The sequence below is a fragment of the Colius striatus genome, chromosome 2 (genome assembly GCF_028858725.1).
Source record: "Colius striatus isolate bColStr4 chromosome 2, bColStr4.1.hap1, whole genome shotgun sequence".
In the NCBI taxonomy this organism is placed as follows: Eukaryota; Metazoa; Chordata; class Aves; order Coliiformes; family Coliidae; genus Colius; species Colius striatus.
The window spans coordinates 15,786,414-15,812,503 of record NC_084760.1 but is presented as its reverse complement, the minus strand read 5'-3'; the positions used below and the strand labels follow the sequence as shown (position 1 = coordinate 15,812,503).

Genomic DNA, 26,090 nt, shown 5'->3' with positions numbered 1-26,090 from the left:
TGCTAGAGCTATGGACCACTATGCAGCCCCCAAAGTAAGAAAGATAAATCATCTCAAATTTTTATCAGAACTTTCAATATGAATTTTGTGGTGTTCATCACTGCTTTTTAAAATTAATTTGGTATTTGAAGAATAATGACTCATATGTTGCCATCCCAGCTCATATTTTTTCATTTTACAGTGTTTGCGGGGAGGTAAGGGAAGAAATCAGTATTACTTGAAACAAAAGCATTCACTAGGTTAGATAAATATATTGTAAAATTGAGCTTGTTACATTCTGTGAATTGCAATAAAAATATCTTCATTTGGGAGTCATTGCATCTTTAAAAAGTAGCAGTATACGTAGCCTATGAAGGAAACACCTCTACTATATTAGAGACATGATTTATATTATAGCCAAGAAATTAATATTTCTCTCACTCAAGAACATCTGCTTTGAAAATAGGAAATATTTTAGGGCATTCTCAATTGGGTGTTATTTTTAAATCAACAAGACTGGTTTGCCTTACACAAAGCCTTTTCCTTGGTACTTGCTTAATTATGGAAGATGGTCTTTTTGTGTTTTGTTTGGTTTTTTTTAATTACCAAAAAGTGCAGGTAAAATTCTTCCTGGAATGATGGAATGTATTTGTGTATGCATGCATGTGTGCTCACATACACGTGAGGGAATGAGTGCTGGGGGAGATTTACAATGAAATGCAATGGAAATTTGCAGAGAAACATCAAAATACTTATGTCGTCCATTTTTGCCATGCTAGCACAAAAAGCCAGTCACTAAAGTCACAGTGAGATAAGAGAGAACCTATTTTAAGCTCACTGTGTCTCAGGTGGTCCACTGAACCGTGTTCTTGAGTACTTCAGTGCATCACCCTTGTGATTCTGTGGTTCTGTGATCACAGCACCTTGTTCTGTATGAAAATGGTAGCCAGTGTTTTTATCTGAAGTTAACAGGAGCAGGTCCTCAGCACTGAACATAGTTAAATGCCTATGCAGAGAATGATAATGACCTTTCTGTTATTTGTTGCCTTTTCAAGGACTTTAGGTTTTTAGTTTCTTAAAAAAATATGGTTTTATCCGCTTATACTTATGATTACACATTAGTAAATCTTAGTCTGTGTCAGTAAAACATAATTTAAGTATACATTATTTGATACTTTCCTCGATCTGTCTTTGGACTGAACTGATTTAAGCGTTAGGAGGGCTCAGATCCATAGAAGTGACAGAATGTCAGTTCATCTCCCTGCAGGGAGGGACAGCAGGACTGCCACTCAACAAATAAATGCAAAATACAGAATTGCTGAAAAAAACCCCACTAAAATGAGTATGTTTTCAGTAGGTTTGCTAATGAGCAGTATGAGACCAAGGAATTTCCCACATGTGAGGCTGATGTAACAACTACATCTGAAGTTAGTCAGGCTTACATGTCTGAGTATCTTCAGAGTGATAGCTATTTTGTATTGCTGTTAGAGCAAGGGCATTGCTTGGTTGTAGCACTGTTAATACTATTAGCGTTTCCTGTGTGTATTTGAGATTGTTCTCTAGAGTGTGTTTCTGAATACTTTATCCAGCCTGTGTGTGCAGGAGCATGAAAGAGATTTGCATAGAAACATTCACATGCAATGTGATAGCTAAAGAAATTCAAACTGACAGAGTGATTCCTCTTTCTGTCAATCAATGAAAGTTCTAGTGGGTTATTAGGGGTTTTTTTTTTCCTCAAAATTATTTTGTTTTCATACCACGATTATTTGATTTACCTTTAAAGAACTTGAAAGAGTGAAGACCTGAAAAATACTATGTTTTATATGATCACTTTCTGTGAAGTATGAAAGTATAGAAGATGGTATCTTCATATCTATTAGGTCTTAAGGTGGTGGTGCACAGTGCTGATAAGATACAAGTATTAACCTACATGTGTTTTCTGGGCCCATACTCATTTTCTTTGAGTTCCTAGTTTACCATTTTCAATATTCTAGGGATATAGACAGGAAGGCTCCACATGACGTTTAGGTGTTGCATGTCTCTCTTTCAATCTGAAAAACACAGGAAAGTGTTCATTTTATTTATTTCCCTTGAAGAAGTGGAAATCAAATTATAATACTGGAAATATATACTCTGAGGAGCATCAAATGAACCTTTTATTTGTGAGTCAAATAAATGAGAATGTGCGAAGACTTAAAATTAATTTACTGATTGAGAAAAAAGCTTTTGGAAATGCTGTTAGCACAGACAAATTAACATTTTTGTTTTTACTTTGTAACTGTAGTACATTTACTCCTAAAATGCAAGGCAGACGGATGGGGACTTCAGGGAGAATCACTAAGAGCACAAGTGTGAGCGGAGAGATGTATAAGCTGGAGCATAATGACGGGAGTCAGTCGGACACGGCTGTCGGCATGGTTGGAACAGGTGGGAAGAAAAGGCGTTCCAGCCTTAGTGCCAAAGTGGTTGCCATAGTGTCTCGAAGGAGCAGAAGCACATCTCAACTTAGCCAAACAGGTGAGTAACACACATGCTCTTCAGAAACAGGACACTCACCTGACGTGGTTTACCGTTATTTCATCTGTGGCATCTGTGTTACATGTGTATGGATATAGACCAGTTCCAGAGAGAAGATTTTCCAGGTGTGGATAAATTCCTGAGATCTGAATTTTCTTTGATCATTAGGCGTCTGCAAGAAACAATATACAAATACTTTTTAGAATAAGTACCATAATGACTTTCTGTCCTGATCCATGCAAAGTGGTTTTGTCTCTTAGAAACCCTGTTTACAGGTAGGCAAGGAAGCTCAGACATACGTGAGTATCAACAGTGGATAATGGTTTGGCCAAGAGTGACTTTTTATCTGTAGGAAGTGTCTTTTAGCAGAACAATTGAGTGTGAATGGGGGAACTGAAATCTAAGCAAATGAACGGCAGTTATGTAACTTGGATAAAATGTTGTACCTGTAGTGACAAAAAAAAGGTATATTTTTTTTAAGCTACCTTTGGTTTCTTGGTCAAGAGTAAATCCAGTATTTTTTCTCAAAAAACAACAATGGCAAATTGGGGTCAGTGATTTCAAATAAATGAGATGACAACATGATGCTTCATTAGGAACATAAGACTTTCAACTCTTAATAGTGACATCAGAAATCTTAAAAGCTTCATATCTACATAGCCTGGAGGAACAAAAGCTCATACAGAAAGACACAAAAGGAAGAAAAAAATCTTTTAAAGTCCCTGTCCTGCTTCTAATGAACCCCAGTGAAGACTTTCGCTCTTATCTTCAGTGGGAGCAGGACCTAACCCTGAGGGTTCTTTCTTACTAAAAGAAGGAAAAGAGGAAAAGCTTCAGCCTAGCATAGAAGGCACACATATTGCAGCATTCCTCTCACGTACTCAGGTTAATCTAAACTAAGGTAAGTAACAATATTGTTTATATTTATATTGTCAAACATCCACCCTTTTCCCTTGTTTTTCTTTTATTGCCAGGTCAGCAGCAGAAGTGAGTTTTCAAAATGTACAGCTTGGTCAGCTTTAACAAAAAAGATTGTAATACTTTCCTACACTACTCATTTATGAATTTTAAGCCAGAAAGAATATAATCGTGCAATTGGACCAAATGAAAGGTGTGGTAGGTGCATTTGAAGGCCAGAATTGTAATCAATATTGTGTTGCTCAGAAATGCACTCTGCCTGAATATTGGGCTAGAATATAGAGAGTTGTATACAGTAGGATGCTATTTTAGATGCATCAGAACCAATTACATGCTCTTAAAGTAGTAAAAAATGGTATTGTAGTATAGAAAGGATTTTAAGTTGATGCTGTACTCTACTTAATGTTAAAGGCAAGATATTTAAAGTATTTCACAGGATACTTTTTGTAGTTTGATCTGATATTCCTTTATAGCTTCTAAATGTCATTGAAATAGGAGTTGCCATGATAGAGCAATTCTTTGGTCCACCTTACCTAGTAGTCTAGCTGTGACCAGGAACCAGAGCTGTATACTCAAGAGGAAGGCACAAGAAGCTACCAAATATAGGAAGATTTGCCTTGCATGAGCCCTAACTTGATCTTCTCAGTGCAGTAAATATCTTAAACTATACTGTAACTACCAAACACTTCTCTGTATTATCTATTTAAAGCTTAGATGTGACCATTCTTCATAGAAAGATATTATAGCTCTCCAAATTTTGAGTGGTGTAAATTTCAAAACAGCTGGAATTTTGCAAGGAATGGAACACCTAAAGTTATAATGGAACTCAAACAGCAAGTATGATTCATGATTGTAAAACAGAATTGCGAATGATATTTAGTTTGCCTTACTATGTCTCAGGCAAGCAGTGCTATCTGTGGGATAAGCAGAGCAAATAACTTTGATATGTTTTGTCAGTCACTGTTTTTTTAGTTCAATTATGCCAAATTAGTGAGTTGAATTGATGCATTTTTTTAGGATAATATGCACATGAGACTTGATAGTTTTCCAAAGCAAATCTATTGCTGGAGATGGAATACTCATGACCTGAATCAGGGACCCTTTCCCTCCTTCTTGCAGTGTAGTATACAAGGGTTGTAAAAAGTTCCAATTAGTTTTCATGTACTGTACCTAAGTCACTCAATAATGTCTCAACTATTGAGATTTTTTTTTTTAAATCTGTGTAAACAACATAATACAAACTATGTCCTTAAAATTAACTATATGAAAATAGGTTCTAAATTCTGTGTGGATGTGTATGGACCTCCAAAAAGTGGTGCTGAGTATAAACTTCTGATACAGATCTTCAGTAAATGAAGGTCTGCTGTTGACACAGAGCATGCCTATGTAAAAAGGAAGGAAGTATTAAAATAACAGAAACAGTGTAGTCCCCATAGATCTGAAATTCTAGTTTACTACTGTCTTCAAAACCACTAAGAATAACTTCCATCTTGCTTTTCTCGTTTGAAGAGATGGTCAATTCTTGCTTTTAGCCTGCTGCACAGGTTTGATTTTCTATAAAAAAGTAGTGTTATGAATCTGCTACAGATAACTTTATTTCTGAGAGCTGATTATCTTTTTGACTGAAAAAGGAATGTGTGTATGATGCTGTGCATTTATGTATGTGTCTGTATATGCCCATATGGACCTATTTGCATATGTGAGGCAGATCCACTTGCTTCTTAGGTATAGAAGGACCAGTAATCACATTACATTGTGTACTCTTGTCAGTGCTGTTGGAAAATATTTTCATTCTGAATATGTGTGTTGTAAGGTTGTCAGTGAAAGAAGCAGGGTTTTTTAATGCAAATCTGCAAGGAAAAGTGTATATTTCTGATGCACCTTCCTGTTGGTAATGTTGAGGATTTCATACTGCTTTCAGTAACTCTACATGGCAAGAATGAAATCTTTACTGACTATGGTTTGTTCATTGTGCCCACAAATTGAGTAGATTTTATAGTTAATAACAAATAAGAAAAAAGCTTGTACTCTTCTGTCAGTATTCCCAAGGAAAATCCATCTCTGTTTATGCTATCACTGTTAAAAAGAAGAAAAGAAACATAACAGAGGGGAAAAAAAGAAGCAAAACTCTCATAAAGAACACAGAAGAGTGAAAATAGCTCCAGGCATGTTCTATCTTTCTTTGCTAGCCTAATTTTTGTAAATAAATATATGCACGTATTCTAGTTAGATATATAAGTGCAGATTTTTTTTAATAACTACAGCAACTAGGCCATTGGAAAATGGTAGGAAAGTAGCTTATGATGGGAAATCATTATCTATTGTATTGATTGGGTGATACAATGCTCTATTCCCATTCAGATATTCTTATATTATAGTTTCCCAACCAATGAGTGACTGATTGATTTGAAGGTTTGAGTTTGTTTTGAAAGAGATAAAATCTGCTGCCATAGGAGGAAACATGGGACATCCCTTTTTCTATAGTAGCTAGCAACAGGACAAGGGGTAATGGGATGAAGCTGGAACACAAAAAGTTCCACTAAAACATAAGAAAAATCTATTTCCCTATTCAGGTGAGGGAGCCCTGGCACAGGCTGCCCAGAGGGGTTGTGGAGTCTCCTTCCTTGGAGGTCTTCAAGACCCACCTGGACATGTTCCTATGCAACCTGATCTAGATAAATCTGCTTCATGGGGGTTGGACTAGATGCTCTCTAAAGTCCCTTCCAACCCTACCATTCTATGATTCTATGAAAGAGTTTTATTAGAGAATATAGAGACATAATAATAATGCATTTCAGAGTGGATGGAGGTAATGGTAGGGGTATCACCAGTGAGACAAGTTTCAGAGAAAAGGAAAAACTGAATCTCAGATAAAAAGTATTCCTATCCCTGGATCCCTTCAGCCCTCCTGGTACATGCATAGGCATGCTTTAAGAGGAAGAAAGAATTTCCCCTCTTTTTCTCTCTAACCCCTTCTCAGGGGTTCAGAAAGATCACCTGCTAGTAGCAGCACAATTTTCTTCTTCTTTTAAAGTGCTGAAAGTGCTTTGCAAACATTCTGACAATATATCTTCACTGTCTTGCTATCAGAGGTTTGGTAGTGTCACATCTCTATGAGGTATTCAGTCTAATGCAATTGTCTGCTGGGTCGGCAAAAGAGATTTTTCTCTGTTAGGCAAAATAACAGGATGACTGACTATGTTTTAGGGTTTTTTGTTGAAAGACTTAAAAGATTTTCATTCTTTAGGTAGTTGTAATGAAGGACAACTTTTCTCTTAAAGGCATTGCGATTGGTATTCAGATTAGTTTTCCACTGACATTGCTTAAGAAACATTAATGATCTCATATAAGATGAAGGTGAAATTTAGCCTACGATATTGTATATTGTTCCCATTAATGGCTCAAAACAGACAAGAGTGGAAGAGGGGCAGAGAAGGACAGCTAAGGAGCTTGGAAGAATGGGGCACTTGTCTGGTCTGGCATTACATTGATATTGGATCATTTTTGTAAATGGAAATACCTTGCCATGTTTATGGTACTAAATACAATGAGATATTTCTACCTGAGAACCAAAGTAATTTGCTGTCCACCTCCCATTTGTGAAATTTAACATCCACAACCTGAAATGAAGCTCTAGATATTAGTGTTTCAGAGAGAGGTGACATACCTGGAGCTGAAATCGGGATTGCCACAAGGTGAAAACAGTGAAAAAGACTCTGTTCACTTATGTGTATCAGTGAAGTGGATACTTGCAAGAAATTTTTAAGTATCTGACTGCTTCACTCAGGAAGTAACTGGCAACCTGAGCAAAACTATGCAAGAATCTTATAATATGTTCCCCTGTGTAAAATTTGCACACATCCTCATGTGGAATTCCTGTAATTTTCCCATTAAAGAAGTGTCTTTCTGTATGTTCTTTTGAATTGGATCCACATTCTCAATTTGAGAACAGGTACTGTCATCTAAGTGAGGAAATTGTCGCTGAGCAGACAGGGATCTTGATAATCCACAGAATAGCTGTGCTCTTTTTAGGTGCTCACTCTAGCTTTAAGAACACATCTCCATCTGATTGACTGCCCCACGTCTCACCTGCTAATACTGGTATTAAGAAGAGTCTGTCTTATTGTTTCGTTGGATGACTGAACTTTAGGTAAACATTTAGATAAGACAACTTCATCCATTAGATGGTTCACTGGAGGTACTTGGTGACTGTTAGCAAGCACCACTGTGCTGTGGTAAAAATAGCACTGCCTGCAAAACATGGAAATTAATCAGAATAAAGCAATCTTCCAGGCTCAAAGCTACATCATTTCAGAGTAAACATTGCTAGAAAAACATTCTCAGATTTTCATTTTCATAGTCTCTGTTTGGCAATGCCAAGAGGGTTAATTTTCTGTCCTTCCTTATGTGATGATGCACCAAGTGATTTCGTATAGGTCTAGATAGTACAGACAGCTAAAGCAGATCATAATAAATAAGAAATAAAATGTGCCGGAGGGTGGAGGCCTTTGGGCTAAGGGAGGGATTGTTTGTTGTCTGTCTTGAGAAAACCATTGCCTCTTTCAGTAATGTTATTTCCTTACAAGGATGATGAATACCTTTTCCTGCAGTGGCCAGGCTTTTTCGTGTGTTTGTTTCACATTTCATTTTGACTGACTATCAAGTATAAACAATGACAAGGATGCATTTCTGAGAATGTTTCTTTTACCTCTTAACCTATTGAGATTATGACTATAGTGAAAGAAATTGTGGTTATTCTACAAATTACATTGATTTGATAAGAAAGCTGGTTGCCAGACAAAGTTCAAAACTTATTTTATATGGACTTCAATAAATCATCTATTATCATTATTATTATTAGACTGAATAGAAAGCATGGAGATCAGTAAAGAATACTGGATGTCAGTAAGAAACTGGTTATGAGGGAGGCATCATCTGGTTTTACTAAAACAAGAGACAGAAAGGTCTTCCCAGTCGATTTTCTAAAACAAAAAATGGGAGATAGTGTGTATACTGCTAGAATATGCTGCTGATACTGATTGGGAAAGTATGTCACTTGCAGGTGATATAGAGGAAGGACTGATGAACTTGAGGACTAGAAGAACAGAACTCAGATAAAACATGATAGTGATTATTCCTTTCAGAATAACTAAGGAAAATGTCCAGATGCAACCTGGGAGCCATGTCGTCTAGGAGAAACAAGAGGAGGAGGGAGACATTGGGTATAATAAAAATCACAGTATGATTGTAAACGTTGTACAAGGTCTGTCCAGGAGACAGGCAAATGCTGTCCTGGGTGCATCATGCAAGGTGTTTCCATGGATAGCTAAGAAAATGTTAACATCATTGAATGAGGCACAGAAGTCAGCTCATCTGGAATCCTGATCATTCAACATTCAAGAAAATGGATGCTGGATGTTTGTGGGAATCAAGATTTGTTCAGCCTAAAAAAATGAAAGTTGAACAGTGGTATGATTGTTCTGTGGAAGAGCTTTTTTAAGCTAAAGGGCAACAGTGTCAGAATCTGTAGTGTAAGGACAAACAGGTATAAATTATTTACTAATAAATTTTGTATTTGTCTCGAATTTACAGTAGTTTCCAATAGTCAGAACAGAGAGAGAGATATCTTAAATGTCTCTAAGAAATTTGTCATGCCAGGGATGAAATAGCCCTTTTTTTTTTATTTCTCATCTAGCATAATGTGCCATTGCTGTTTCCATAGGATTTCTTTAATGATGTTGTTCTTTTATATTGCTATTTCCTGTTCATCTGGATGAAATGCTGCAAGATCTCACATTTTCTAATGGTAGATTCAGAAGATTATCTTTTAAGTCCAAATAACCATGAGTCTTAACAGCTTGTGCAGTTACCTTACAGATTTAATTTAGTCTTCTGTAACTTCCTTATTGTTCACTGTGTTGTAGAGGAGCATTTCCAGGTATTTGCTTACACTGTGCATCTATGTCTGTAAGAACATTTAGCATTTACACATGAGCTTCCTTACCTACAGATACCTCCATTTTGTTAAGTCTGCACATTTTACAAATCTTTTGCTTAATGTTAGACCATGTACTTGAAAAGTAACTTTCTGCAGCCTAGCAGAAGTATGGTGGTCCATCCACAAGCTTTGTTTGGCTGTTGGGTATTATCTCCATGAGAGTCTTTCCCATCCATGTTGTTTTTCCCAGAGCAGGCTATTAGAGCTTGCTTTGCATAGTTGTGGTGATCTATGAGGACAATGTCTCTGTTGCATGAAAAGAATGGACATTAAGATGGATTTCTCCTTGCAGCTAATCTAAAAAAAAAAAAACCCAAGTCTGTAGTGCAGCAGCAGGGATGGTGATGGTGCCTTAGGGACCGTGATAGGATCTGGGCTCTTAACCTGACACCCTGGCAGCAGAGAGCACAAAGTGAACCCAGCAAAAGGTTCACACCAATCCTGTATGTACCAGCGTGTTTCTGCAGCAGGAGGGGGGAAACGAAAAAATGGATGAAGAACAATATTAAAAACAAAGAAAAAAAAATTTATTGTTTTTGTTAGAGGAACTCTTTGTTCTAGTAATGATACTTAAATTCTTTGAAACTATTGAGTGAATGTAAGCATGTTCTCTTCTATTTACTGTTGCCGTCTAGCTGAGGAATTCACTACCCTTAATAGAAACATAATTCAGTTCCAGTTACTCATCTTCCAAAAGATTTCCTAATAAGGGCTAGTATTTTCAAACAAAGTCCTGCTGCTCTGTTGAGTTAGTGTTACATGTGACTCTTTTCCTGTTTCCTGAAATATACATTTTGACTTTGTCTCCTGTTATGTAGTTGGTTGACTTGTACTTAAGAATATTCGTGCTATTTAGAATTTCTCTCTAGATTTCTTTAGCAGAGATATTACTGCAATAACAACTGACTTCAGAATATTTCTAATATATAAATAATGTGGGGTTTAGGGGAATTTATTCCCTTCCAGAGTATAATCTTGATTTTAGCTAAATTATGAAATACATGTCTTGTAGAACTATAATTTCAAAATACAGCAAATGTATTTGTTAAGTGCAGCTTCACTGTTATGTTTCTGTTGTGTTTTTTACAAAATGCTTTCTAGGACAACCTACTGATAATTCTGACACTATTTAACTGATCTTTGTTTAAAGAGGATTTTTATTTATTTTTAAAGAGGATATTTATTATATTTTCCATATAATTCACGCTGCATTCATTTTACTTTGTGCAAGTATAAACACTGAGTTGAAATAATACCAAAATTAGGATAGTAAAAAGCAATAGAGCTATGCCCAAGTACTATTAAGAGGGGGAAAAAGTCTACTATCTTTATATGAAACATTTCTACATAAATGCCTATCTGTAAAAGAATGTCATCCTTAATCTTGAATTTTATTACTCTTCCTGTACTTCTTGCCTCATCAAGTACACGGTTTGTGTCTTTCTGGACCTTGTGGGATTTTGTTGAAAGGTTTAGGGTACCTGCGGTCATCCAGAGGAAAAATACTCTCATTCCATGTACTCTCATTCCATGGCACAGGAGTTAACTCTTGTCTCTTTGTTTAGAATCAGATGATCTAGCTTAATTTTGATAGACTTGATTTTTTTTCATTTGAATGAGCCTGTTTAGCACAAAGTGACTCATTCCATTTTTAAGTAATGATTTGGGAACTCAGGATGTCTAATTTAAAACTGGGAATAACAGAAACAGATGGATCTGCAGTATATCCTTCACAGGGTTGTTTCAAGTGTCTAGATGAAGTTTTGGGCCCAACTGACTTGTCATATACAATTGTCTACTCAAATATCTGCTCAAGGCTTTTTTAATGCCACCATTTTTTGTTGAATTAAGCAGATTCTCCACTGTGCCATTTTCCCTGATACTTTTAGCAAATGTCACACAGAGTTCCAGAGAACAGATCAAAATGTTTTGTAGAAAGATTAATTTTGAAACCTGGCCAGTACATTTCTTACAAACCATTTTAGGTATTACTTTTCTCATGGGACTGAAGAATTTGCATTAATATTTTAAAAGTTTCCAAACTATTCTTCCCTGCAAACATACAACTGGAGTTTTCTTTGCACTCTTTTGTTTTACAGATCACCTTTGATATTTTGCTTGCTTGCATGTAGCTTCAGTGCAGTTACAGTCGGAGTGGGTCTTTGCATATAAATACGGGCAGAGATTCTTCTTTGATTCCAGCATGGTATTTCAAATATGAGTTATCTCTAAATCTATAACAGCCAAGAAATTATTTAATTCTGGATATATTAGAAAATAAACCTCACTTTTAATAATTTTGATTTTTTTTTCCAGAAAACACGTTTAAAATGTGTGCTAAGATGATAAGATATTGGTGGGCTGAGATTTGAAAAAGTGTGTTTAGCTGAGTGCAAAGAAGCACTATAGTCAGAGACATTGTTTTAGTCTGATTTAGGACTTTTACATGTGAGTGTGAAACTCAGCTTTGAGGGTTTCTTCAGTATTTTTTTTTACTAAGAGTAGAACTGTTAGCAACAGAACTCAAATGAAAAGCAGTAAACCTGACCAAAGACAAAAAAGAGGATCAACAGATATTTTTAAAGTGATTTTCAAGGGTAATGATAATAATAATTGATAATAAAAGCTTTCTGCTTTACTGCAGTTGATTGTGTTAATAACTGAAACCCTGTATACATAGCTGTAATGTAACTAATAGAGTTTGCAGTGCAGATAATGGCCCTTAGATACTCTGAAGTGCATATCATAAATAATGAAATATGCAGAACTCAGTACAATTTTGGCAAGCTTTTAAGTTGGATGCAAAATTATTTCAAATCTAACAGCTTATGATATCCATCTTGAAAGGACACAACTCAGCCTAAGTATTTCCTTAAATATGAATAAATATGAATGACATAAAAAAAATACTGTCAGCATCAGACAGAACAGGTATCAGTTCACAGCACATTTCAGTCCTTTTTCTTTGCTGAAAAAAAAATTATTCATCTGAAAAAAATTTCACCCAGCTTTGCAGAAGCCTGTTGGTATATTGTTTCCTCATGGAAGAGTCTGCATATGAATAGGAAAGAGTCTGGGCAACAGTTACCCTGCACATCATGTCTTACCTCTGAGCACACCTAAGGTATAGCCCTAAAAGCAACTCCTTCCTCCAGTACTCTTTACAAGTCATGAAGGGCAGTTGGGTTCAGCTGGCTAAGACTCAGATAACAGCAGCATTGCAAGACAGAAGACAGATGATAAATGAGGATGGTCACTGGCCTTGTTCCCACAAGCATCAGTCTGGCAGCATATTTGCTAGCCAGGGTTATTGGCCAGGGCAATGTTGGCTTTGTTTCTGAGAAGAGAAGGAGCAGCAGCCTAATGTAAACTGTGTGACAAAGGAATTTGGTCTCTGATTGTATAACATTTCTTGCCCAGAGTCCTTTCCATACTTTAGATGGCGTGTAAATTAAATTAACCTAAGTAATAACCACTTTGGCAACGCTTAAAATAGAACAAAGAGAGAAGAGATGAAAACAGGCACATCGTATTGCTCGCTGGTCCAAACTTGCTTCCTGCTAACGAATTTGATATACAAAGAGAAGGGAAAAAAGGGATTGAGGCACCCAGTGAATTTCTGCCTCTTCAGAACAAAGCTTGGCTCTTCAATGACATCCACTGGCATTTCATGTGTAAACACTTCTCCCGAGCAGTGGGGTTTATCCCATGAAGTGACTGTTCTCTGTGTGTGTCAATGCCTTTCACCAAAATATGCTCATAGTCTTTTGTTTTGTACATGTACTGGTATTTCAAGTGTTTAAGTTAAACTTTCAGTGATTTTTAGGCAGTTCATTTGATTACCTAGTTTGTTTCATCTGCTATTTTTTCTTTAAGTTGACAAGAAGTGACAGAGAAAAAAAAACCAGCCCAGCAAGTTAGAGATGCTGGGATCTAAGACACTGGCATGTTGTCAAAGTGCAAATATTTTTATCAGCCGTGGCATATGTTTACAGCTTCATCAGTTTTTGAACTTTGGTTTGACAGGCATGCAGTTTCAGAATGTGATGGTCCTTCCAAAAGGAGACCAATAGTGTAAAATGTTAAGTTTATTTAAATCTGTATTGAATTCTCTTACATTGCTAGGTGCTATATGTATACATACACATATTTGGTATAGCTTACTCTGAGTAAGACATGAAAATACTGTGTAATACTGACATTCAGTTATCATTTCCTGTTGAACAGACCTCAGTAAGTTACTTATTTAGACCTCAGTAAAGAGAATGTGTTGCCTCTATATCTCTTCAGGTCTCTGTTAGAAGGTTCATCTCTGAACTGTCTTGAATTTATGAATATTTGACAATCTGTTTAGATTTTCAGACTGAAGTCCACAAATATTTAACTGCAGTGTCATAGACTTAAGACATTCAAAGAACCAAAAGAGTAAACTGCAGTATTATTTCTGTTATCTGTTGCATGTTTCTCCTCATAAGTTACCCGAGAATTGCTTTGAAATGACTTAGTATTTATAAAAGTCCTTGCTGCTCACAGGCAGACACTCATACATAGTTTACTTCATTTACTCATGTAGTCATTTTTCATATTGCAAAAATTCAATTTGTGGTGGCCAATAGCTTCAAAAGTGTTGCTTTACAAGAAGTCTTTGAAATGAGATGTTCCTCTCCTGGGTTGTCTGGCCATCCCCATAGAAATTCTCTACGTGATGGAAGTTTGACCAGTCAGAATTGCTCCCTCTCCCCGCCCTGACTTCCTTCTAGATTATGAAAAAGGCAAGATTTGATGTTACTGAAGAAAGAAACCAAGGCAGAAGTGTCTGTATGAGAAGGCAATGCAAGATACCGCCTCTTTGCACCATCAGTCCAGAGGAAAAACCTCTTTTACTGTCCTTTGAGCACTCCTACTACCTCCTCTCCAATTTCCTCATGGCTTACAGTTCCTAAGTGTGGTCAGACAAAAAAACATCCAAGGGGGATGGCCAGACTGCTTTGAGCAGATTTAAGTACAAATCTTCTAGCCAGCTTATCCCACTTTGCTGTTCAAGGAATTGCATGAGTCCGTGTCCCTCACATCATGCTTCGTCAATACACCTGTATGGCTTAAGCGGTACTTCAGGGGCTGGAGAGACTGTGGAATAGAGAAAGGGAATCCTACCATTGACAGCTAGAGAGACATCATTCTTCAAAGGAACAAGCCAGGAGCCTTAAAGAGTGGGATTAGACTCGGCAAGTGTAGGTGTCCACAGAATAGCTGTCAACTCATCGCTTCAAGCTTGCTTGCTAGCCAGCAGAGAAGTGTACACTTCTGCACCTGGTTCATCGCCCTGTAGTCAATATCTGAAATAGGCAAGAAGAACTGCACCCTAAAATGTCTGCTTCTCTAAATTCTGTGTGCTCTAAAAGGAGTCTGGCACAACTGGCTCCAGCACAGCATCTTCAGACATGCAAAGTTCAGTGAAATGAGTCCTACTTATCTTCTGCCCAGACCCCTTTCTTTCCATTCTCAGCCCTTTCCTTGGTTCACCCTCAAAGTTCGCAGTAACATGGCTTCAGCTACCCCAATCTTTCATCTCCTGTTCATCTCCTGCTGAATCATACAAGATTTTCTGTTGCCACTCTTGCACAGAGGAGAGTCACTTAGCAGAGTTGCCTGGGTAGAAGAAATTACCGAAATGCAGAGCTACACAAAATAGACACTTTCTTGTTCTTTCAGCTTGACGTGCATTAAGTAAACTGTGCCACAGCATCAGGTTTGATCCTCATCTTGCTGCACGATAGCAAAGTTTAAATTAAAAATTCAAGAGTGCCTTTGGAACACTTACAATGAAATTACCTCTTCTTAAATAGGGCATGTTTTTGTCATTGGTACCATTGTCCTAAATTTTCTGATGCTATTTGTGTAGGAGATCAGATAATAATCTTTCTGAGATGGAGTAATTCTCTACCTTTTAAGCGGTTTCTCATTTGCTCTGTTGGTTGCTCAGCATTAATAAGAGCAGTAGGATTTTGGTTGCAGATATCAGAGTTTTCTAAGTCTCTTATGTGAGTACTAACCAAGAGTTACATGTATGTGTATTAATAGTTCATCTGATGGGAGCCATTAATATGTTTATGTAAAAATAGTGAGATTGTCAGCCTCAGAAGAAATGTACTGTCGTGAAAAGCTTTTAAGAAGTCCATTAGTTAATTGTTCTAAATGTGATCAAATCAGAAGAAATAAGGAAAGGCAGTTTTGTGACTGATCATCTCCTCAACTATCTTACCTTTTTTGATAAGCAAATGTCATCATCAAAAGTAACACTATGTAGTTGGTAAAAATCTTTCCAGTGAAACCAGAAACTGAACAATGGTGTAAATGGAAACAACACAATGAAATGTAATTGTATTGTAGCTCTAATTTCACTCTCAGCATGACTGTCATGATCCAAGCCTTTCATACATTGTCATATACCAAGCAGAGTATGTAATAGCAGTATTGTCTAGTGATACCTTGTTCATAATAAAAATGTAAGTACTTTCACTAATAATATTATCTTTTTTCAGTGTACCATTGACCAAAAAAATATTACTTTTGTCTATTATGTGTCACTGACAGTTTTTACAAGCTGGGAAAATGATTATGCTTTTAGCCTTCAAAAGGCAATCAGAGAGAACAGTAAGCTGCAGTGTGCTGTTATCCATCTAGTGCTACCGTGTGTTTGGTGCTGGTATAATGAGCAGTAAATATACTCTTAGTTTTACTCAGGGCATGGAGAATAACTTTACATGTCAATGCTTTTACTCATACTATGCTTTTTTTACTATTTTATTGATATTACTCTGCACATAGAATTGCAAATAATTCATGCTGGAAGAGTGAAAATATTTTGACAACATGAGCTGTAATTGAGATAGAAGTAAAAGAAATGGTGAGGGAAATCAAATGTCCAGTTGGATCAATGATTGGTCTCCAAAGGAGGGGCGAATGATGACAGACATGACATCTTATGTCTTTCTTCTCACCTTTATATCTGTGTTCGTGTGATACCTATCACTACAATATTGATAGTTCTTAGGACAGAAGCTGTGTGCCGTAGAGAAGCGGGATCATCAGTGTTTTGTAAAAGAACTGTGAATGAAATGAAGTTGCAAAATGGAGAAGTGAGCCTTGATGCTTTGCATCATAGCATTCCTTTTCCACTGAAAGACCTTCCTTCCTCCCATAGGAATGAAAGTCAGTATGTTACATGCACATAAGGTTTCTCTTTATGCATAAAAAGTTATCTTTGCTGGTAGAGTATGCTTATTTTTAATAAATCAATTGCTCTTGAGCTTGGTGCTGAAAAGTCCCATTTATTTCAAAGCTCTAAGAATTTGGTAACCTGGTAAAGGCTATTCTGTGCAATAAATGGATGACCTTTTGCAGATTGTCCTTTTTCCTGTCTGTTACCCAAAGTTTTCTGTCCTGTTCAGAGTTGCAGTAGCAGCATGGTAATCATTTTGCCAACCCAGCTGGAGAAAGAACTGCTGTGGCTACTATGTAAACATGTGCTGTGGAACATCACTTTGTAGTGTAATATATTTTATTCGCTCTTGGTTTATGTTCTTTTATAGTTCATGTGAAACCTCTTTAATAGTAGTGATGGTTCTTTGTTCTGTGCGTTGTTGGCAGTCATAGACCTGACAGCATTTTAGGAAAGAACAGTAAGTGCCATTGTCCTATTTTATTTAAGAGCAAACTCCAGGACTGAATGTGACCTACTGAAAAATATCACAGTCTGATGAAGAGACAAGACTTCCTAAAAACTTACCTCTGTAATTACCAGGTCAAAAAAAGAGATTTGTGTCTGTTTAAAGTACCTGGAACCACATTATAAAAGCACATATAGTAATCTCATTGAAATGGTGCTGGAAAAGAAACAACTCAGATTGCCCATGGAGTGTGTATGTATGGGTGTGAGCACAGGTGTGTAATCTTCAGTTAGTGGTATTGTTTTAAGCAGAGATTCCATGGGACCTGAAATGTCCATACATTAGTGCCTAAATATCACTTGCATATTAAACATATTAATAACAATGTTAAGAACACATTAATGTGTTAATAAACACAATAAGAACTTAATAATTTAATAACATTTACAATGCAAACGAGGACAGTGTTAACTTTCTTGAAATGGGAAGCTATTGCTGAAAGCATTGTAATGTTTGATGTCTACAACATGATATAGTAGGACTCACCTCTGTGCTGCTGGGATGTACTGTAGCTCGTGCATACATTCTTCCATGGCTTCATTTAGCATCTTCTGTTCTTGTGTCATTGTAAGAATGTTTCTATTTAGGGGATTTCAATTAAATACTGTATCAGAAAGGACTTGCTTTAAATGTAAATACAATAGATTATTCTCCTAAGTATAAAATTAGCTAAATGAGCAAGTAGTGATACCTCATTACTTGACATATTTTAGTGATATTGTTGCAAGAGGTATGGTGACCTCAAGCTGAGTCAAGACTTCACTGTAAAAACAACTGTAAAAGCTTTTGATCTGTTGAACTCAGTTGAACTGTGAAAAAAAACATAAGATATGTGAACAGGTCATTAACAACACTGAAATAATTGCAAATAGATTCAGCTGTCACTGGGTAGCCTTGGAAATGTCTGTATTTATACTCACATCCTATTTATCATTATTTCAGTTCATTTTGTGTACTTCATAGCATGGTGACATATCTTACTTGACGGCACACTGCTGAACTCTCTGTAACAGGATCTTTTTATTCATGTTGCCAGTTTTTCTAACTAAATAATAGCTCATCACTGTCTTAAGTTATGTTCACAAAATACCTGAAAATATTGTGGTTACCTGCCTTACTGAATAGGAAGATGGCATGGTAAGAGATTACTGAAGTGTATACCAGAGGTTCTTCATTCCCTTTGTAATTCTGATAAAAAGCAGACCAGAATTTCACACTGATCTGGGTTGATGCTTTATTTATTATTGTTTTGTTGGGATTAATAGAACAGAACATTTTATAAATTCATGGATTGGGAATATATTAAAAGCATGATACCACTTTATATAAACTGTAACCTAGAAGCTAGGTAATTGTAATTCTTTCAGTTCTTTTCCACCATTTTGCTAGAACAGGATTTGATTGGGAAGTTGACTTTGGTTTCTAAAGTGCATTAATTTCCTCACTGTTGGAATACAGTATTGTCACATTGCAAACTTATTGAAGGTTTTATTTAAATGTGATGCAGTAAGTATCCAGGTGATAGTGAGGTCTAGTCCTATGTATGTTTCAAAGGGAACAGTCTCATGGAAACCTGCACAGGGTGAACTTGGACTTTGGTGAAAGTTCTCCATGCTTTTGTGGATAAGTATGTAAGACATTTAAAAGCACTTCTTCCAGTTACAGAGAAATACAAAACATTCGATAGGATCATGAACTTTGGATTTGTTTTAAATTACCTATATTTTTTAATTTAGTTTGATTTAGTCGACCTCTGTAGCCCAGAGTTCCACCAAAGATAATTTAGAGAAAAATTCAGGCCTTTGACAAAGTTTGGTTCTTCATTGTGCCCCTTCCTCTTTTGCAGTTTGTCATACACATAATGCAGTCTTCAGAGAAAGACCACCACTGGACAAGGGTGTCCAACTGAGGGTTAGAAAGATTGCTTTTACTTAAAAATTTCTGTGCAAGAAAACACAAATTATTCTAAGAACTTTTCTGACTACATATTGGAAGTTCTTGACTTGGGAGAAGTTCTTGACTGGAGAACTTCCTTCTAGAATACGCTTCTTTTGTTAAAAAATAAATACATGTATTTAAAGCTTAAGAAAATAGGAGATATTGGGAATATATTTATTCTTCTGGAGCTTGTATGCAATCAGGAACATTGTAGGAAAAAATTATAAAGTAATTTTTAGAATTGAGTCATTCTTCACTGACATGAGGGTGAGGAAGCACTGGAACAGGCTGCCCAGACGGATTGTGAAGTCTCCTTCTCTGGAGGCATTCAAAACCTATCTGGATGTGTTCCTGTGTGACCAACTCTAGGTGGCCCTGCTCTGGTAGAGGGCTTGGACTAGATGATCTTTTTGAGGTCCCTTCCAGCCCTTAAGACTCTATGATTCTGACATTGGCTTCTGTTGCCACTGAGATGCACATCAAAACTCACTTCAAAAGAAACTGGAGATTGTCTTCAACACATATCTTCAGTGCTGCATCATTAATGGATAGGGTAAATCCTGTGTTTGTAGTCATCTTTTCAAAAATGTCCTTTTTCTAATACCTGGCATGCTATTTTGGATGGTTTTCATAGTCTAAACATGCTGTATTTAGATATCATCATTATTATTTAAAGATTCTGAAATTGTACGATGTATATTATTGAAACTTACTCAAACTCATTTTTGTTTTGATTGTTATTATTTAACTTATCAAGGAGCTTCCCAAACTGTTTTTCTTTTGCATACTCATCATGTCATCTTTCAGTATCATTTTTTTATAGGTTATTTGCACATTAGCTGGTTTTATTACATCCACCCAGTCTTTAGTTATTCAGGAGGGTAGTAGTAGATCAGCTTTTTATAAATGAGCTACGGTTTATGCACATTTTATTTTTTGCTATTTTCTCTCTGATACGCCGTCATGTTAATTTCTCTTCTACTCATGGAGTTTTAAAATCTTATACATTATCAAGATAATAATATAAAGATTTCATGTTTTCTTAGAGAATATTTCATAATAACAGCAAGACCATGTTTTGATCCTTTTACCTTACGTAATTTTGGTTTATATTGCATATAGCAATCTTTTTTGTTTTTTTTTCCTGTGCCCATGTCATGTTAAAACATCCTAACTGCATAGAACTTGCCTGTGTTATATTTGCCTACTATTAACTGGCCGTTGCTATTTTTGTAGCAACCTGTACCCAATAATAGCTAACCTCTCACACTGTGAACAGAACCAGAAAGAAGCACTCTCATTAATGATCATAGTAATCCTGAGCAGCAAATCAAGCTTTATCTGTCAGTTGCAAGAAAAAAAAATACTTTCTGAAATAATTTGTGTAATATACAGATAATAAGAGATTAGTGCATCTGTTCCAAAGAGCCTGACCTTCAAACCATTAACTCTGCAAGATTCAAGCACCATGGTGTAATCCTGCTATGAAAGGCAAGTTTGTTTTACTTTTGCATTTTACGATCTTCATCCATGAGCTAATATATATTGAAATCCCTGCAAAGATGTAATACTGCTTGGCTTGATTTATTCTATGCTCAGACAGAGACTAAAATTACTGTAAAAGGCAAGTTTCTGTTTAACCAATAGTAAGCCAAGGACAATAAAATTAAGGTTTCCTTATTATATTTTCACTTTATGCCATTTACTGTGGGAAGCCATCTTTCTGTATGCTGTCTGCAAGTAAATTGGGAATTTGAAATCTGTGGTTCAGAGTGGCTGATTGATTATTGTAGGATTTTATGTTTGTTTTTATGATGTGGATTTTAAAGCTTCCCTTCATTACCAGACTGTTGGACTTTCTGCTACCCTCTCATCTTCTTCAGTGCCAATGTTTGAATGCAACTATTGTTTTCCAGTTTCTTTTAAAACAGTGGCCATCTCTTCATCTGTGATAGATTTATCTCTGTCCTTCATATCAAAAGAAGAAGAAAATTTAATGCTCAATCTTGGCCTCTGCTTTTGGATGATATAGAAAGAAAAAAATGTCCTGTTAAATAGTTCAGAAATACTGGAATTAGCTTCATATTGCACTGTACTGTCCATTATTAACATACATGGAACAATATTTGCAGATGTTGTATTAGTCTAAGAGAAGTTGCATTTGATCCTTAAACTTACTAATACGCTTGCACCAGTATAGTAAGTCCAAGTAACCGTGTGTTTTAGTTGTCATGGCAGTCTGGAAGTGTTTTCTTTTCAGAAGTAACTAGACATTTGGGAGGGAATTGGTTTCTTCTATAGAGGTAGATTGTATTAGCATTGTTTCAGGTTTTTTTTCCATCTCATCCTGCTGTGTGTTTGAGAAGCCTTTAAAATTTGGTAAGCACACGCTGTCTGCTTCTGTTTATTTGCTCAAATTCAGATAATATGTCTCATATATAATATATAATATATGGCTAATTCTCCCTTGTGCTTATATTTTTTTAGCTTTTTATCTTATTTGTAGCAGAGTCATTATATGGGAAATCTGTTACCAAACAATCCAGCAGTCACAATAAAGAAATACTGCTGACTGTTGTCTGATCTCCTTTGCCTTTGAGAAAAGCAAGTACTTCCTCACTAAACAAGGTTTGCATCCCAGAGTGGAGAGCTGAGGAGAATGAGAAATGGGAAGGCGTTGGGATACGCAAGAATAACCTGGCTTCATTTTTAATGGCAAAAGTCAGTGTTACAGAAAATGCTGCTTGCCTACCTTGCCCAGTAATCAAAGCAATACTGTGGGGTTTTTTTGTGCCAGTGTCTGTGTGCAGCCCAGTTGAACCTTTACATCTTGTCATTAAAGTTGTCCTCAGTGCATATTTGATAATGGATCTAAACCAATAATATTGGATGTAAACCTTAGGGTTTCATAGCAGAGTTATGCCAGAGCATTCATTTGGGAAGTCTGACTGAACGATCTGTCTCCAAACTGAGTCTTCATGTACAGTTGTCCACTTCCAATAATACAAACACAATGAGAACAATTATATCTTAAAGTTATGCAGTGTTTATCTAGCACAGATCTACTGTCCAAGTCTGTAGGTGTTTTTACATACTGATTGCTGTAGCTAATGTAAACTGGTTTGAACGTAACGCCACAGGGCTGTTTAAAAATGGAAATGTTCAATATCTATCTCACTACTTACCTGTCTTAACTACTATTTGTGAATAAAATACTGGTTAAAAAGAGAAATTTTGCACCAAAACCACCATTAAGCAGATTTGAACTTTAGCTGACCAAAAGAAGGAGTCTCTCCTCAGTTTTTAGCCTCCATTCCAGCAGCTGTTACCTGGGCTGACCTCAAATGTGAAAAGTCTGTATGTCACCACAACGTAGCTGGCTTGGGACTTTATATGGTCACATTTAAAAAGAAATGCAAAAGCAAAGTAAACTTTAGCATCAGTACTTTGGCTGAAGAGGAGCATGGTTGTATTTTACCATAGCTGAAACTTCAGTGGGGCCACTAATGGTGATACAAGGTACAGCACTGCAAACAAGGTTACAAGAACAACATGCATATTTGTGTTTAGGAATGTAGAAAGTTTAAATGGAAGTTTGATTAAGGGTGTGGTACTCTGGAGACTGCTCAGAAAAATTTACTCTGTAGGTCATTCAAGTACTTCAGGATGCAGAGGGGATCAAATTCTTTCTTCTGAAGCGTTGGAGAAACAAGCCAATCTTTTGGTCAGCTTTTCTTTAAGCCATCCAGAAGAACAGGTCACACCATTACAGTCTTGGAAAGGGATTTTGATCCTGTTTCTTGGGACTAAGAAAAAGACCCTAAAGAAGGAAGGGCTGTGACCAAAGTGGGGCTTTCTAGGAGTCTGTATTGTAAAAGCCTTCCCCTTCACAGTTTTTTGGTTTTTTTTAATTTAAACTTTAAACTTCTGTTGAGTTTTCCTGAGCAAGAGCCTGAGTGGAAGGGAGCTTCTGTACACTTGACATAAGTACAGCACTTTTATTGTATAAAACTACTCAACATGACACCTTTGTCTCAGAGCCTTTGCCATGCACCTGCTGAAGATGTGTCTCAAGAGGGTGACCTGCACACATTAACACCTACCAACATCAGCCTTTCATTCCTACTATGGCATTGTACCGATCTTTGAAAGATAAATCTTTCCATTTAACTTTAATCTGCTTTTCTAATTTAGTTAACATACATCACAAGAGAACTGAACACCATACAACTACATACTTTTCAAAGGGGTGAATAGCCACCCTCTCTGTGGTGCTCTGAGCATAATTGCTAAATGAATAGTGCAGAGCAAGACGATTCAAATTACTTTAACCACTGCATTGTATAGGAAATACACAATGAAAATAGGTGGACATTGCTGCATGGGTGTGACATGAGATACACTGCATCCCTATTGCAGAGGATTTTGAATTTGTTAGTTACCTCTACAGTATTTGCAACCATAAGTCCTGTTGTATGTTTATTAGCTGAAGTGCACAATATCATTTGTAGCTTTTTTCTCATTTACCATTTTACAATACTTCAAGTAATCAGAACTTCACTATAACTTGAAGATCCGCTGGAGAGAAATTTACTGCATGCATGGTCTTTCTTTTTTCTCACATGATAATTCTTTTCAAAAGAGCTTTCATCCTTCTGCTTCACAAATGCAGAGTAATTTCCTTTCTTCTATCGTTAATCAACCTGATATCCAAAATCACAATGCATATTAGGTTGAGTACCTCCTTTCTGTATAAAAGAGAGTGAGAGAAAGCACATTGGTCCCTACAGTGCTTGAATGCCAAGTTGATAAAGGTCTGTTAAATTAACTGATTCTTAACTTACTGCAAGAGGAAAGCATATTGCATTTCCAAATATCAGAGAAACGGAACAATTTGACATGGAAACAACCATACAGCAAAGTCTGTTTCCTCAAAATGAAGTTTCAAGATGAAAGAAGTGATTAAAAAATGAAGTACTGTTCTCAAAATGCACATGGTTATTTAGCAGGCAGTGAAGCTTTAACTCTGATGTACTCAACTCCCTCTAAGACAGTAACATCATTAAGACTTTTCTGTAGCGTTAGCTGTAGTATCTAATGCTAATTTGATGCTTTTTCAGCTTTGCAGTCTTTCAGATAGTTTTGTACAAAAATACATATAGAAGCATTCCAAATTAGCAGGACAGAGAAAAGTGTGTCTGGGTTTATCTGCCTGTTTTCATCCAGTTCTGAACAGCAGCGTTAAAAAAAGAAAATGCATTGACCAAGGCTGCCAAGAATATTTTTTGCTCTTCTCTACTTGCACATGACTAGAAAGCACACTGCTGACTGAATTTTTTAACCTTTTGGCAATATATTATGAAGTGTTAGCTGGCAGGTAGTTCAGTACTTTTTTCACTGCAAGGCCCTATAATGTAATCACAGTTGTAAAAGGAACTTGTGAGTGAAGCAACTTGATCATTCCTCACAGTGCTGCGGTGCCAAATGGTTACAGGAGGACGAGGGAGAGGCAGCACTGGGACCCCAGAGATCTCTTCCACCCAGAAACAGCTCAAGATAGTTAAACAAAGGTGAAGCTGCTTTAGGTGCTGGCTGCTTGCTAAGGATTATATCGTAGCCAATGTTTAATTTTGCTTAAACCAGAGGTAAGCCTGTATTTTCTGTGTGTTACTGTGATGAGCCTACTTATTAGTCTGATTTAGCAGTGTGTGTTACTCTGGGGTTGTAACTTCGCAATGCTACAGTCACTAAGGAAACACCTGTGACAATGTGATACTCCATTGATCTGATACACTAGAAATGATCTCTAAAGGCAGGTTAGTAATGATTATAAATGCAAATGTGCTACCCACCTGGGAGATACTGGTAGTGGTAAAACTTGAAGGACTTGAAAGTTGTTGTCCAAAGAAATCAAACTACAGAAAAGGTAGAGCATATTCAGATCAGCTCACAGGATGCAAACTGTTGTGAGAAAAAGGAGGGGACTTTCTGAAGTTGTAATGTCTCCTGGTCAGTATGTTGTGCCATTAAATTACGGTTGCGTTATTATTAAGAAACTTTCCAGCTGTACAAAATGGCATGTAACATCTTTTTTACTTATCAATTGTCTTATTGGTGATACCATCTTGTAAACATTCTTTTAGTAATCATATCATTATTTTATGATTTTATAATAAATACTGGCATATTTGTAATTGTGAAGACTCTTATTTAGAAGCAGTGTCAAATATTGTAAAATTATGATGGCTGTCTAGAACCAAAAAAGAGCATCATGCGCTGCCTTAAAGATGTTTAAATTTTTAAAGGAATAAAATGTTGGTTTAGTTCATCTTAAGAATCTTTTCTACTTTCTTCTGCATTATAACTTTGTTTCTCCCTCCTGTATTAACTGTCAGCTGTGTCCCAGCACCCTTTCAGTGGACAAAAGTTGCCTCTGTACTGTATACCAGTTCTACGCATTGTCTGGTGATAAACAATGTTGTAATATAGGGCTGTGTTTTGCTGTTAAAATTTTACTGTTGAAGTGCAAACAGCTCTTCTGAGCTTTTTTATTTCTGTCTCGCTTTCTACTCCAGTCTAACAAAGCCAAGAGAATATGAGAAAGTGAGTGCTTGAAATTTTGTAAACTGTTTATATAGTAAATAATTTGTTGGAAACACGACTTTACTGTGTACTAATTGAATTACGCTGAGATAGGCTTTAAGAGCTGAAGAACTGGACATATATATCTATTATCAGTTTCATTGACATATTCTGCTTTTATATAGCTCTTTGCATATGTATGAAGAAGGTCATTAAGATTCTGTTATTTTTGTATGTTTATGAAGTGTGTTAGTGCAATCACAGCAGTAAAAACTCATTAACGTATATCATCATTGATTGCCTTATTTTGGCTGACAGTGGCTCATTTCACTTCATTGCAACCATGTGGACAAAACTATTAATGTAAAAGCCTTTGGATGAAAAATACAAGTAATTTCAGAAGCCATAGCTAAACTTCTTCTGACCAG

The 26,090-nt window shown here is 36.4% G+C and overlaps 1 protein-coding gene across 4 annotated transcripts in view; it reads left to right on the top strand.

The window, feature by feature from the left end:
- RIMS1 (regulating synaptic membrane exocytosis 1) overlaps positions 1 to 26,090 on the top strand; it is a 175,874-nt gene that overhangs the window by 132,036 nt on the left and 17,748 nt on the right. Inside the window, exon 28 of one of the 4 annotated variants that reach the window (XM_061989497.1) lies at positions 2,264 to 2,496. The exons of 1 other annotated variant lie outside the window; for it this stretch is intronic. In XM_061989497.1, the coding sequence (XP_061845481.1) occupies positions 2,264 to 2,496 (233 nt within the window). Of the gene's footprint in view, positions 1 to 2,263; positions 2,497 to 24,565; positions 24,726 to 24,832; positions 24,897 to 26,090 lie in introns of those variants that run through there. 2 more of the 4 variants (XM_061989499.1, XM_061989501.1) reach the window with 2 other exon arrangements.